This window comes from Aotus nancymaae, unplaced genomic scaffold (genome assembly GCF_030222135.1).
Source record: "Aotus nancymaae isolate 86718 unplaced genomic scaffold, 86718_ANA_hifiasm-v0.15.2.pri h1tg000049l, whole genome shotgun sequence".
Lineage (NCBI taxonomy): Eukaryota > Metazoa > Chordata > Mammalia > Primates > Aotidae > Aotus > Aotus nancymaae.
Genome location: NW_026988463.1, coordinates 34,968,267 through 34,982,500, shown reverse-complemented (window position 1 = coordinate 34,982,500; position 14,234 = coordinate 34,968,267). Strand labels below are relative to the sequence as shown.

Below are 14,234 nucleotides of genomic sequence, written 5' to 3'. Positions count from 1 at the left end.
CTCCCAAAATGACATGCTGAGAAGTGACTCACGATGCCAGGCAGGTAACAGTTCCCTTCCAGAGCTACTTATTCCTCCCACCCCACTCACTGAAATGGTGCCACGAGCGGCAGCTAAAGTTCGAGGTTGTCAGTGAATCTGGACAAGTGTCTGCACACAGCACCTTGTCATTCTGGCTGCAGGAGTGTATCCTGGACATGGAGGTCACCCTCCATCCCACTCACAGTGTCCACTCCTGTCCAGTCCCTTCAGACACATAAGACACACAGAGTCCAGCTGCCTCTGCAGAAGAGAACCTCCCGCTGCACAGACACGAGCCCATCCCGGGCCTGGTGAGGGTGCCCCAGTGTCACGCTGCACATCTGGCAGGGGAGAGACTGACTGGCTGTAAGGTGAGAGGTGTTTTGTTTGTTCTCTATTAAACCAAAGGCTATAACAGATGTGCTTACTGCACTTCCAGCTCAGACACACACTCGACTCAGCAACAACTTCCCCTGCATATGAGTGCAGCAGACACAGCTATCTCTGGGCCTCACAACAGCTTTAGGGGCAGCGAGGGAAAACCAGCAAACCCAGGCCTGGGAAGTGGAAGGGCAGACCCAGGAGATGCACTGGTCAGGGCTGGAGACTCCCCCTGCAGCTGATTGCAAACTGGAAGCCCAAGGCATTCATGGCTCCTGGCGTTTGTTTTGCGTCAAATCTACTTTTATTTCCATGTGCATTTGCATTTATATTGAGTTTTATGTTTCTACAGATGACAATGCCGGATGCTGGATAAACCAGACACCCTTGGTATTATCTGACCTTCTGGCCCTGCTCCCTATGGAGGCTGTGTGAAGGGTCTTAGAGTGTACAAGGAAAGGGTAGCAGCCGGAAGACACCCACCAGCCCCTGCCACACTGAGGAAACCTTGTATCCTCCAATGCTAGGTTCTTCCTTGTCAGTGCAGTGATGAGGCCCAGAGCTCTTCCTTTCCCTCCTTTCTCCTCTGTAAGTCACTGAGTATCTCCCCACCAAACTAAGGGCCTGCTTTAGGCCTTGTCACCACAGTGGTGAATAATTGAGACAAGGCGTTGCCCTCTGAAGCTGGTGTTCTAACAGGAGAGCACCTGATAAACACATGTGTGAACACACACGGGCAATGTGATGGCAGATGGTTACAACCGGGATGGGGACCAAGAGCAATGGGGCTGCTTTGGAGAATGTGGTCAGGGCCAGGACAGTCTCTCAGAAGAGGTGATAGCTGGGCAGGGTCTCTGGGGTCTTGGGAGGAGGACTCCTTTCAGGACTTCTCCTCCCTCCTGCTCCAGGAGCTCACATCTTCTAGGTGGCTTGTGAGAAGTTCTAAGCAATTCCTTTCCACATTTTTCACTAATCAAAAACACACCTCCGGATCTGATGCGCTGAGAAGCACATGGCCTCTTTGCTGTGGTGCTATTGCGTTGAACATGAAGCTATTCCTGAGGAAACCGGCAAACCTGGGAGGGCCTATGCCCTTCAAAAAATGTCAAGGTCAGCTGGGCACAGCAGCTCACGCCTGTATAATCCTAGCACTCTGGGGGACGCTGAGGCAGGCAGATCACTTGAGGTCAGGAGTGTGAGACCAGCCTGGCCAACATAGTGAAACCTCATCTCTACTGAAAATACAAAAATTAGCCAGGTGTGAAGGCGTGCACCTGTAATCTCAGCTATGTGGGAGGCTGAGGCAAGAGAATTGCTTGAATCCAGGAGGCAGAGGCTGCAGTGAGCCGAGATCATGCCACTGCACTCCAGCCTGGGTGATAGAGACTCCGCCTCCAAAAAAAACAAAGTCAAGGTCACCGAAGACAAGCAAAGTCTAAGGAACTGGTGCAGATTGAAGGAGACTAAAGAGAGGTGACAACCAAGTTCGCAACATGATCTTAAACCGGGACCCGAATGAGAGAATGAAAACAGCTGTGAAGAATGCGACTGTTAATTTGGAGGAAATGTATATGAACTATATATTAAATCATAGTAGATCATCAGTGTGAAATTTCCTGAATTTAACAAATTGTACTGTGGGTTACAGAAGAGAATGTCCTTGTTCACAGCAAATACACAATGAAGTATTCAGAGGGGAAAAATATCCTGTGCTTGTGTGTATGTGTGCATGTGTGTTTGTGTGTGCACAAAAAGACATAAAGCAAATGTGGCAAAAAGTTACAATCAGTGTATCTGGGTGAAGGCTATACTTTGTCCCGTTCTTATACTTCTCCTGTAAGTCTGAAATAATTAGAAAAATAAAAATTCTGAGTTGATAAAACTGCAGCCAGAAACAAAACCCGGAGTGGGGAAGTCAGTCCGTGGAGCCCCACAGGAGGCAGTGGCAGAAGCCACATCTGGGTCTGGCTTTCTGAACCACTGGATGTGGATCATGAGTTCCTGGGCTTGGAGGCGGCACCAGAGGTGGGCAGGGCACTGTGAGCTCCTTTGGTCCTAAGACTTGTCCAACCAGGAAGCCTCACGGAGCAGTGCTAGGCCAACCCTACTGAGCTGGTCTGCAGGGACAAGGGCAGGCACCCGGCTTATCTGTTCTTCCAGAGACCCCAACACCCAGCCCAGGTTGGGCACACGTGAGTACTCAGCTTGTGGTTACGGGGAACAACTTCCCACTGCAGCCCCAGCCTCTCCCCCGAGTCTTCCAGCTGCGTCATCTCACTCATGAAGGCTACCTAGCTCAAGGCCTTCAGGGAAGCCAGCAGAAACTTTCCAAAGTTAAATTCCAGTGTTCATCAGATATTAACATTTTTTAAAAGTCTCTGAACAATTTCAAATATTATTTAGGAAGAGCTCTGGATGTTTTTCTTCCCTCAACACCACGATTCTTCCTTTCTCAGGAGGGCGGCAGGCCAAGTTATGTCCACTACTTTTAAAACTGCTGACACACACAGGGAGAAATGGGGGACTTCAAAGATGGAGGGTGCAGCGTGCATCAAAATACAGCCTTCTGCTCTCTGGCCGTAGGGGTAAGAGCCCCAAGAAGCAAGAACTGGAACAAAGTAAGTGCCTTGTGTGTTTCTCATGTCTTAGCTCTGGCCTGGAGTCTGAGGGGGTCTGCAGCACAGGGTAGCAGACGGAGGGTTCTGCCTACAGGAAAGCCACACCTCAGAGCAGAAAACTCAGTCCCCAGCACCAGCCAAAGAGAAGCCTGAGGCCACAGCTGAGTGTCGTGTCTGGGTAGTCCAGGAGTGCTGAGGACAGGGCTTTTAAGGAATCACATGCTCTTCACACTTAGAGGGAGCCTGGCCTCAGTCCACACCTGCCCCTAGAGGACTTGTTTCCCTGTGGAGGAAGCCTGCTTCAGGTAAAGTGTGTGCACACAGGGTATGGTGGTGTGCGTACCTGTGGTCCCAGCTACACTGAAGGCTGAGGCTGGAGGATGGCTTCAGCCAGTTCTGGGCTGTAGTACACTACACACTAAGTTTGGCATCAATATGGTGACCTCCCAGGAGTTGGGAACCACCAGTTCGCCTAAGAAGTAAAACAGCCAAGGCTGTAATCAAAGGAGGTCAAAATTCCTGTGCTGATTAGCAGTGGAATCGTGCCTGTGAATAGCCACTGCACTCCAGCCTGGACAACATAGTGAGTCCCTGTCTCTTTTTATAAGTACCTACATAAGGCTGGGCACAGTGGCTCACATCTATAATCCCAGCACTTTGGGAGGCTGAGGCAGGCAGATCACGAGGTCAGGAGTTTGAGACCAGCCTGGCCAACATGATGAAACCCCATCTCTACTAAAAATACAAAAATTAGTTGAGTGTGTTGGCACTCGCCTGTAATCCTAGCTACTCAGGAGGCTGAGGCAGGAGAATTGCTAGTGAACCGAGATCGCGCCACTACACTCCAGCCTGGGCGACGGAGATTCCGTCTCAAAAAAAAAAAAAAACTCTATATAAATAAATTTTTTTAAAAAAGGCTGGGCAAGGTGGCTCACACCTGTAATCCCAGCACTTTGGAAGGCTGAGGTGGGTGGATCACTTGAGGCTGGGAGTTCGAGACCAGCCTGGCCAACACAGCAAAACCCTCTCTAGTAAAAATACAAAAAATTAGCTAGGAGTAGTACCGGCTCTGGGTCACTCACCAGCTCCTGGAAGAGGTCGCCCACCCGCTGCTGGTGGCTCCACTGCTGCACGCAGGGGAAGAGCCCATCATAGAACTCCTTGTGGATCTCGTAGAGCTGAGGCACTTTGAAGAAGATGGTCTCGATCTGCTGACTCGTCAGCACCGGCTGAGAAGTGGTGGCAGCAGCTTTCGAAGGCTTCATGGGCTGGAAGAGGGCACAGGTGAGAGGGGCTGCCATCTGTCAGGTACACAGCATGACAGTGGACAGTCACGGTTACTTAACATACGCACTTTTATTTCTAAATCACATAACAAATACAATTTTAAAACCAGCTTTGTTTGGCAACTCAGTCTTCCACTGGTATCCACACCAGGGACAGCGAGCTGCACCCAGGCTCTGACAGCTGACCTGGGACTTATGGGCAAAGAGCTCCACAACTCTGTCACCCTGCCCCGCCCCACCCTGCTCAGTTTCCTACACCCTCCTCACCAGTAGCAGTGCCTCCAGGTGGCTCAGGTAGGTCTCCTCGCTGGCCAGGATTCCAGACAGGACCCATTTTCTCATCTCCAAGCCCTTTTCCAAGTCCAGCTCACTCTGCAGGAGAAACAGACAGACGTCAGACTGGAAGGGTGGAAGGGGGATGCTTGCATCAGGGCCTTCTGAGAGAGGAGGGTCAGCTTGTTGACCTCTGGACAAACCCCTACCCCCATGAAGGCTCCACATGGAATTAAAGGGAGGAAGGGGACCCTCAACACATACTCAGCCACACGGTTGCGGCCACAGAGAATCCCAGGGGCAATACCTGGAGCCACCTATAATCTTGCCAGACCACGAAACAGAAACTGTGGTGCGGAGCAGGCTGGGCCAGGCCTCTCTCCACGCCTTCTGCATGCAACCCAGGAGTAGCTGCCTGACACGGTCAAGGAAGCAGAAAGAGAAATCTGACCCGACGGGGTGACGGAGCCCATGACATGGCCACCGGGCTCCTGCTGCAGCCAAGCTCCCCTCCGCACTGCTCACATGGGGCTCCCTCACCTGGATTCTCTGACTCCTGCTGCCACATGACCCTTTGACTGACGGGGCCTACGCAGCACCTCCCTCCCAAATACAGGGACTGTAACACCTACTCCAGAAGAACCCCATCCCTTGGGATCAAGACCTGTGTCCCCTGACCCTGCTTTTTAGACCCTGACATCATTGGCAGGGGCCCTCTTAGATGTGGGCTATGACAAAGTACCCTTCCCATCAGCGTTCCTGCTGAAAGTTCAGGGATTCTCTACTGTTTTTATCTCCAAAAGATGGAGCTGGCACACTGTTGGACGTTAATGTAGGGGACAGAGCCCATGGCCCCGGGAGGCTGCCTTCTGAGTTATGATAACGTCTCCCTGCCCCCAACCCAAATTCATGTTGAAGCCTTAACCCCCGGTACCTTAGAATGTTACTGTATTTGAAGGCAGGGCTTTAAGGAGGTAATTAAGCTAAACCAAAGCCAAAAGGTTCCATATGTCTGGTTCTTTTTTTTGAGACGAGGTCTCCCTCTGTCACTCAGACTGGAGTGCTGTGGCACAGTCACAGCTTACTGCAGCCTCCAGAGTCCAGGCTGAAGCAATCCTCGCACCTAATCCTCCCAAGTAGCTGGAACCACAGGCACCCCCTGACCATGCTCTACTAACTTAAAAAAATCTTTTTGGGGGAGGCATGGTGGCTCATGCCTGTAATCCCAGCACTTTGGGAGGCCAAGGAGAGCAGATCACCTGAGGTCAGGAGTTCGAGACCACCAGCTTGGCCAACATGGTAAAACCCCATCTCTACCAAAAATACAAAAATTAGCCAGGAGTGGTAGCGGGTAACTGTAATCCCAGCTACTGGGGAGGCAGAGGCAGGAGAATTGCCTGAACCCAGGAGGTGGAGGTTGCAGTGAGCTGTGATCACGCCATTGCACTCCAGCCTGAGCAACAAGAGCGAAACTGCATCTCAAAAAAAAAAAAAAAAAGCCACATTGCCCAGGCTGGTCTTGAACGCCTGAGCTCAAACAATCCTTCCACCATGGCCTCCCTGAGCGCTGAGATTATAGGCATGAACCACAGCACCCCACCAGGACTTGTAAAAGAAGAAGAGATCATGACACAGACTCAAATGGAGGGAACATCATGTGAAGGCACATAGAGAAGACAAGCCCGGGAGAGGGGCCTGAGAAGAAACCAACCCTGCCAACCCCTTGGCCTTGGACTTCAGGCCTCCAGAGCTACAGGAAAATAAACTCCCCAGTCTGTGATGTTTACTTACAACAGCCCTAGCAAAGGCATGACATCAAAGATGACGCCAAAGGCCAAGGAAACTGCCACCTGACTTCTGGGCCACTCCCACCTGCTCCCTGGCTATCAACAATGTTGGAGGCTGGCCATGCCCATGGCAGCACCTCAGTGCTCCACCGGGCTGAGGCTCTGCTCCCTCTGCCTGCCTGTGACCATCAGCTCCGCCAGCAGTCAAAGAGAAGTGCCAGAGAGTGAGTGAGTGAGTGTGTGTGTGTGTGTGTGTGTGTGTGTGCATGTGTGGGGAGTGGAGTCTGTGTCTGTGACAGCCCCACCTACCTCTCCACTGGTTGCTGGGCTCACGGGTGTGGAACTGGGGTGGTGGTCCCTGATTACTCAGTTTTCCACTTTCGGAGAAAATTACTGGCTGCGGGCAAGCTCCTCTTCAGCCCCACTGACATCCTGGAGGGGCTCTGTCAGGGACTGGACGGCGTCCTGTGCCTTGCAAAATTCAGTGCAGCATCCCTGGCCTCCACCTACCATATGTGAGTAACACCCTCTCCCCTAAGCTGTGGTAGCCAAAAATGTCTCCAGATGGTGCCACGTATGCCCTGGGAGCAGAATCACCCCCAGTGAAAACTGATGGGCTTCAAGAAGGATCTGACTGAGGCCAGCTCAGTCCTCATGGTATCTGTAGAATTTGGATGTGGAATCAGGGTCCCAGCACAGCGCCTGCCTACACCCAACCCTGCTGTCCTATTTCCCTGGCCCACTAGGAGGGAGCCAAGTCATGGTATAGACAGCAGGTTCAACAGGAAAGGCCTAGGGCCTGTGCTGCCCCATGGTCTCAGGCAAAAGTCCTCCCGCCAGGAGCCTCCACTGGCTGGGGAGAAAGCTCTACCCTGTGCCCCACTTGAGTCCCTGGGGCTTAGACCACAAAGCCTCACCTGCCCACTGGGACCATCTAAAAACCCTTCCTGGGCCACCATTTTGTCCTGGGAATCTCCTAAGTGTGTGCATACCTGTGAGAATGTGTGCATGAACTGTGAGCCTGCCCAGGTGCCTGTGTATATGTGTGTATATATATGCATTTATACACACGAGCATATGTGTGGAGGGGATAGCCATCAAGATCTGGGCTGAGAGCAGCTGCAGGAAAAGGACAAGCATGTCCCAGGCACACCTGTCCCCCCAGGGCAGGGTAGGCAGTGACTCCATGGGCGGGAGCTTCCAGGCCATGGCTGTGCCTGAGCTAGGAACTTCCTTGCCTAACACGGTGCCCAGAACACCCAGGTGCTCAATTAAAATTCATTTACTAAATCAATGAGTGGATCTCAAAGACCTGGCTGGGTCCTAGTTTTGGCAGCGTTTTTATGAGGGCTCCTTCAGGGTTTCCACATGACAGTGTGCCAGTTGAGCCTGCCTCAGTGCCCTGAAATGCCACCAAAGTGCAGCAAGTCTGCTGCCCACGGTGCACGTACACATAGGGTGGGGTGGCCTATGACACCCCCCTCCCCGCCCATCACGAATGGTGGAGTCGGTGAAAGCAGCCCCCGGCTGCCTGTACAGGTGTCTCCCACCGTGTGCAGATGCTGCTCCCTGCCCGACAAGAGGGGAAGAGGTGAAGGGAATGGCAGGCCCCTGGGGCAGCGCCACCCACCCACCCAGCCTGCAAATCCTGCTCATGTTCTGAGGACAATCTTGCTACTATGAGTACCAGGGGGCCTGCAGGGCCCAGGGAGGCTGCCAGGGCAGCAGGGCCCATGACGGCCCCACCCAGTGTGAGATGCTGGTGCCCGTGTGGGTGGGAGCACGGTGTCTCCTTCTGTCCACATGGTTTGGAGAGCCAGGAGGAAAAACAGCGCAGGCAGGAAGGCACACGGTCCAGCTCTCCCATCCTGTTCTGAAGGACGGGGCTGCTCAGGGAACATCTGGCCCAGGCCATGGACTGGGTGGGGTGGAGACAAGACACAGGATGAGGGCACTTCTCCTCAGACTAAGAATCTTCTAGAGTCTTCTAGAGTCTAGTGTTGGTGGCATCAGACAGGAATGGCTCAGAAACCAGCCAAGTCCATGGAGAGAAAATGAGAGAGTAAAAGGGAGGGCCAGGCCTGGGGCTATTTATAACTCAGGACTGTGCACGTGCCAGTTATGGGAAAGGATGTTAATGCAGGGAGGGCCGTGCAGCCAGGCAAGGAGGCCGGGGCGGGGAGGAAGCCGGAGGTAAAGGAAAGTTGGAAAAAGAAGTCAGTGACATGGAAGGAAGGCCCTCCTACCACGACCCTCTCCGGGCGGGTGCAAACACAAAACCTGAGGCTAAATAAAAGCCAACAAAGAACCCACAAAACCAACTGGGCTTGTGACAACCAAGCAGGAAAAGCCAACACGAACAAGGTGAACAAAACTGTTGTCAACTGGCTGCCAGGCCCACACAAGGGCGGGAGCTGGAACTGAGTTTCAGGACAGGGCAGAGAGCAAGGAGGCCCCTTCTAACCTTCCTCCCGGTCCCCCTAATCTGGGGGAGCCCAGTGATGATCAGGGTGCAGAACACTGACTGAGAGGGCCAGGCTGCTCCAGGCTGGGAGTGTGCAGCCAGCACAGCTGCTGGAGAAAGGACACTCTTCTGCTCTGGGTAAGGGCAGGTTTTCATTAGCAACAGGCTAGACATTGCTCTGCAGCCCAACCAGCGAGCACCCCAAAAACCTGGTCCTCAAGGCACAGAGATGGTGAGGGGATGACCTCTGTGCAGGGTCCTGGGGCTGAAGGTTGTCGCAATAGGCCAGCCTATGTGAATCCTTCCCACAGCACCCTGGGCAAGGGGGTGCCTGGCCTCTGTCCAACCTCTGCCTACACTATGAATGAGTATTCACAGAAAAGACCCGTGCCACAGGAGTCCACTGAGACCCTGAACTGCCAAAGAGTTGCCTGAGGGTTTCCTGATGGCCCCATGGCCCAGAAAACTCAGTATCAGCATCTGGGACCAAATATGGGGTGGGTGGGGATGTGCAGGAGGAGAGGGATGAGCAGGCTGATGCCCATGCCCCACGAGCTGGTCAGGATCAGGGTGCCTCTGGCCTCAAGATCACCATGCTCCCGACCAGGTGCAGTGGCTCACACCTGTAATCCCAACACTTTGGGAGGCTGAGGTGGGTGGATCACCTGAGGTTGGGAGTTCAAGACCAGCCCGACCAACATAGAGAAACCCCATCTCTACCTAGCCAGGTATGGTGGTGCATGCCTGTAATCCCAGCTACTCAGTAGGCTGAGGCAGGAGAATCACTTGAAACCAGGAGGCAGAGGTTGCAGCGAGCCGAAATCACGCCATTGCACTCCAACCTGGGCAAGAAGAGCAAAACTCTGTCTCAAAAAAAAAAAAAAAGAAAAAAAGAGCACCATTCTCCCTGGGGGAAGTGGGGTGTCCTAGGAAGCGACAGCCATGTCTTCAAACTAAAGATCAAAAATCAAAGATGATATGTGCATGGCTTGTTGCACGGCTGGCAGGGAAACCAGGAAGTCAAGGCTATGCTTGTCTCCACGGCGGTGAAGGACACCCGTCCTGGGGTCCCAACCACTGGGAGGAGCACCCGAAGGTTTCTGGAAAGGAGCTACACATAGTTCTCCTCCAATCCAATCCCTTCCTCTTCAGACCAGCTCTGGGCCAGGGGGTGTGCTTGGGACTGGAAACTCTGACCTGGCAGGCACAGACAAGCAACCTCCTGCAGGACGTGCACTGTGAAAAATGCCTACAACTGCTGTAAGCGCAGAAGCAGGGAGCAGGAGCCGGGGGACCAGGATGGATCGTGGTGGCTTCACAGAAGAGGAGCCCCACACTGAAAGGTGAGGGTTATACTCCAAGTCAGAGCCGCATGTGAGTGAGAGGCCCCACCACTAGACAGGAACCAGGGTCACCAAGTGGGCAGATCAGCTTCCTTTCAGGGCCAGGAGGTGCACCAAGGACTGGCTGGGTGAAGACAGCCCTCAAGGATGATGGAAAGAAATAGCCTTTCTCAAGTTCAGCACTTAGTCTACCTGAACTTGGTCCTTCTCTGTACCAAACCATGCTCACGAAGCAGCAAGAGAGGGGATGCACCAAGAAAGACAAGACAGCTGAGGGAGGGAAAGTGTGTCCACTGAAGAATCAGGAAGGCTTCAAACCCTGGAGCTGTGCGGCCCAAGCAAGTTACTTCACCTCTTTGAACCTCGGCCTCCTGGTCGGTAAAAAGCTGACACTTGACGTGGGGTAGGAAGAGTTGCCTAAGTCAGCAGCCTGTGTGTGCTGCATGGAGCAGGTATATGTTACCCACTGGCTTCCTCTCCCATCCTCTTGGTGCAGAACGAGAAGGCTGCCCAGCACCAAGGCCTTCAGAAATCACAAAAGCATATACATAAGCTGCAGTCCCGGGCCTGCAGCTAATGCATCAGCCCCAGAGAAAAGCAGCTCAGTGAGAAGACACACTTCTGGAGCATCCTTACAGAAATGGGGTAAAGCCCATTCCTCTCTTGCTCTTTTTATTATTTTTTTTCTTTTCATTCTTTTTATTATTATTATTATTTTTTAAACATGGGGTCTTGCTTTGTTGCCCAGGCTGGAGTGCAGTGAAAAGATCACAGTTCACTGCAGTCTCCAACTCCTGGACTCAAGCAACCTTCCCACCTCAGCTTCCTGAGCAGCTTGGATTACAGGTGCAAGCCACTGTGCCAGGCTATGCTGTTATCGGGGTGGAAACCATCTAGAAATAAGCTAAGCAGACCGGGAAAGGTATCTGTCATCAGGGACCAAAAAGACAAAAAGAAGCAACTGCCCTGGGCAGCGATTTTCTCAGCCCAAGAGGTCAAGTGGCGGGACATGCACCAACGGCAAGGGGTGTGCATCTGGGCCCAGAGCACGGCTGAAGCAGCCCCCGAGCTGTGGGACCAGAGAGAGGAGTCAGGCCTCCATGCAGGGCCGAGCTGGCCCAGCACCACCCAGCCTGAGGCCACCCCAGGCTATGTTCTCACGGTGGGTGGGGGCAGGTCCACTGCTTTCTCAGTGGGCACGGCAGAGCATCTCCTGAATGTGCCACTATTCTCTAGCCGCGCAACCTTGGGGAATCCACCACAGGACTTCAGTTCCACATTTTTAAAGTGAAAGTGATAGCAAGGCCAAGAATTATTAACGAGGGTCAAGTGAAAACTCACAGGAAAGGCTCTGGTCACATGGAGGGAGCCATCCTCAGCACACACTTTGGTATAAGGGAGCAAGAGAACTTCATGAAGCAAAGGGACCCGAGCCCGGACACCACCCAGCTCAGCAGCATTGCCGGGGCCACCATGCAGGTCTTGCTTGTTTCATGCAGGTGGTCTCTGGTGCTGACGTTCTCAGCCTCAAGACCACGTGCTGCCTCCTCCTCCACGTGCTACCCTCCTCCTCCACCAAAGCATCCCCCGATCTCCCGGCTCAACACGCCTGGCAAGCTGTCAGTGTACCACATGTAGAGATGAGGAAGGAGTTTTTCAAGACCCATTCGGCTTCCAAACCATTGGCTGCTCCACCACCTACCTGCTAGGTACCCCTGAGCACGGGGCTGCGCTTCAGGGAGCCACACCTGGCCCACCTGCCACACATGCGCCGTGGGGACTCACCGCTTTAGTGGACTCCAGGGCTCCCGAGACCAGCGCATCTCGGCTGTCCCTGCCCTTGCTGCTAAGGTGGGGCGATGAGGAGGGTGAGCCATCGATGTAGGGCAGCCCGTCTTGGTGCCGGCGCTGCTCCTCTGCCCGGTCTGCAGCGCAGCCATACCCAGGTGGTGTTCCGAACGAGCCATCTGCGTGTGCAAAGAAGCATCCTGTGTTAGAGACAGAGAAGGGAGCATCCATACCCAACCTGTCCCAGCACGTACCCAGCTGACACTATCTCTGTCCCCAACAAGCATCTCACAAGGACCTCGGGTATGCTGATGTCACCTTCACGACGGACTGATCAAAGATCACAAGGGTGGGGGGGATGAACGTGGGCTCACTCCTCAGACAATACAAGGGACTTTCTGAGACATGTCTGCCCCTTGGTGGGGGTTGTGACATAAGAACTATGTATTTGATCTTTGCATACCCCACTCCCTACTTTCCTGGCACACAGTTCCTAAAAACCTTGGAATCTCCAAAGTAATAAATGTCTTTATGTATGCTAATGAATGACAGGTGGCTGGGGCTCCTGGACGGCCTCAGGAAGGGGGCTGGTTGCCAGAAGAACCAACCACATGATTAGAGAGTTGGCACCCCCAACTCTCTGGGGAAGACCCACAGCTGAAGGTTGATCACCAGTGGCCGGTGATATAGTTAATCATGCCTACACAATGAAGGCTGTCCAAAAGGACAGGGTTGGGAGAGCTTCTGGGGTTGAAAACATGGCAGTGCCAGGGGAGGGCAGGAAGCTCTGCGCCCCTTCCCACAGACCTTGCTCTATGTACCTCTTCTGTCTGGCTGTTCCCGAGTTGTGTCTTTTTATTAAAAAACGGTCATATAGTAAGTTATTTTCGAGTTCTGTAAGCCATTCCAGCAAAGGATCAAACGCAAAAAGGGGGCTGCTAGAATCTCCAATTTACTCCAGACAACCTAGACTTGCTACTGACACGCGAAGTTAGGGGCAGTCTTCCAGAGCTGAGCCCTTAACTGTGGGATCCGACGCTAACTCCAGGTAGACAGGGTCAGAACTGAGTTGAAATTGTAGGACACCCACCTGGTGTCTGCAGAGAACTGCTTGGTGTCGGAAAAAGTCCCCGCATTTGGTCACATAAGTGTTCTGTGTTGAGCTTGTGTACAGAGAAAACAGTTTGTTCTCTCCCATACAGGCGGGTTGGGTTGCTACAGAAAGGGGGACCCCTGGCCTGGCACAGTGGCTCATGCCTGTAATCCCAGCACTTTGGGAGGCCGAGGCGGGTGGATCACTTGAGGTCAGGAGTTCAAGACCAGCCTGACCAACATGGTGAAACCCCATCTCTACTAAAAATACAAAAAATTAGCCGGGCGTGGTGGCAGGTGCTTGTAGTAATCCCAGCTACTTGGGAGACTGAGGCAGGAGAATCGCTTGAACCCGGGAGGTGGAGTTGCAATGAACCGAGATTGCTCCACTGCACTCCACCCTAGGTGACAGAGCACGACTCTTTCTCAAAAAAAAAAAAAAAAAAGTAAAGAAAAGAAAGAAAGAAAGACAGAAAAAGAAAAAAGAAAAGGGGACCCAAAATGCTACCGTCTTGCTGCCAGGAACAGTCTTTGGGCATCTGCCTGTGGGGTCTGACAGGGTGAGGAGCACATGCTGGCTGGGGTGCAACTCCTGGCCACCATGAGCGGCGAGTCCTATCATGCTCTTCCCATCCCAACCAGGAAACTGGGGCTACAGGCTCTCCTACCCCCCACTCCAGCCCACCTTCTGGCTGAGGCATAGCCCACCTCCCAGATGGTCTGTCAAAATCCCAGACCACCCTTACCCCAATGTGAGTACCCCTAGGAGGACAGAATGGCTTATCCTACAAGAGGCTCCCGGCCTGTTGGAACTAACTAGTTACACAGAGTAACTGGACAATCACTCCCTTCCTCCCAGGCTGAATGACAAAGCCCAATACACATTTCCAAGGCCTTAGCCATCTGGAGCTCCCTGATGGCCTGTTCTAAGTCTGAATTTTCTAAGCCAGTGGACTCCTCACGACCAATGTCAACCCGCAAGGACGTTGCCCGATCCGTGACACGTGAGGGTCCCTTCTCCACTCCTTCCAAGGGGGGCCTTTGAGGCCCATGGGACTTCTGAGACCTCACCCTGATGGGGTGATGTCACTCTCAACATGAGTCACCTGTAAGCAGCCCTGCCCAAAGGTTACCAGCAGAGGTGACCTTGGTGTTCATTCACGAGTTTACAACTGACAACA

General features: G+C 53.1%; 1 protein-coding gene across 1 annotated transcript in view; it reads right to left on the bottom strand.

Annotated features, from left to right (window-relative positions):
• Positions 1 to 14,234, bottom strand: part of LOC110568942 (breakpoint cluster region protein-like) — a 135,739-nt gene that overhangs the window by 31,190 nt on the left and 90,315 nt on the right. The window contains 3 exon segments of the mRNA XM_064362843.1: positions 4,103 to 4,288; positions 4,574 to 4,678; positions 11,959 to 12,140. Of these exon segments, the coding sequence (XP_064218913.1) occupies positions 4,103 to 4,288; positions 4,574 to 4,678; positions 11,959 to 12,140 (473 nt within the window).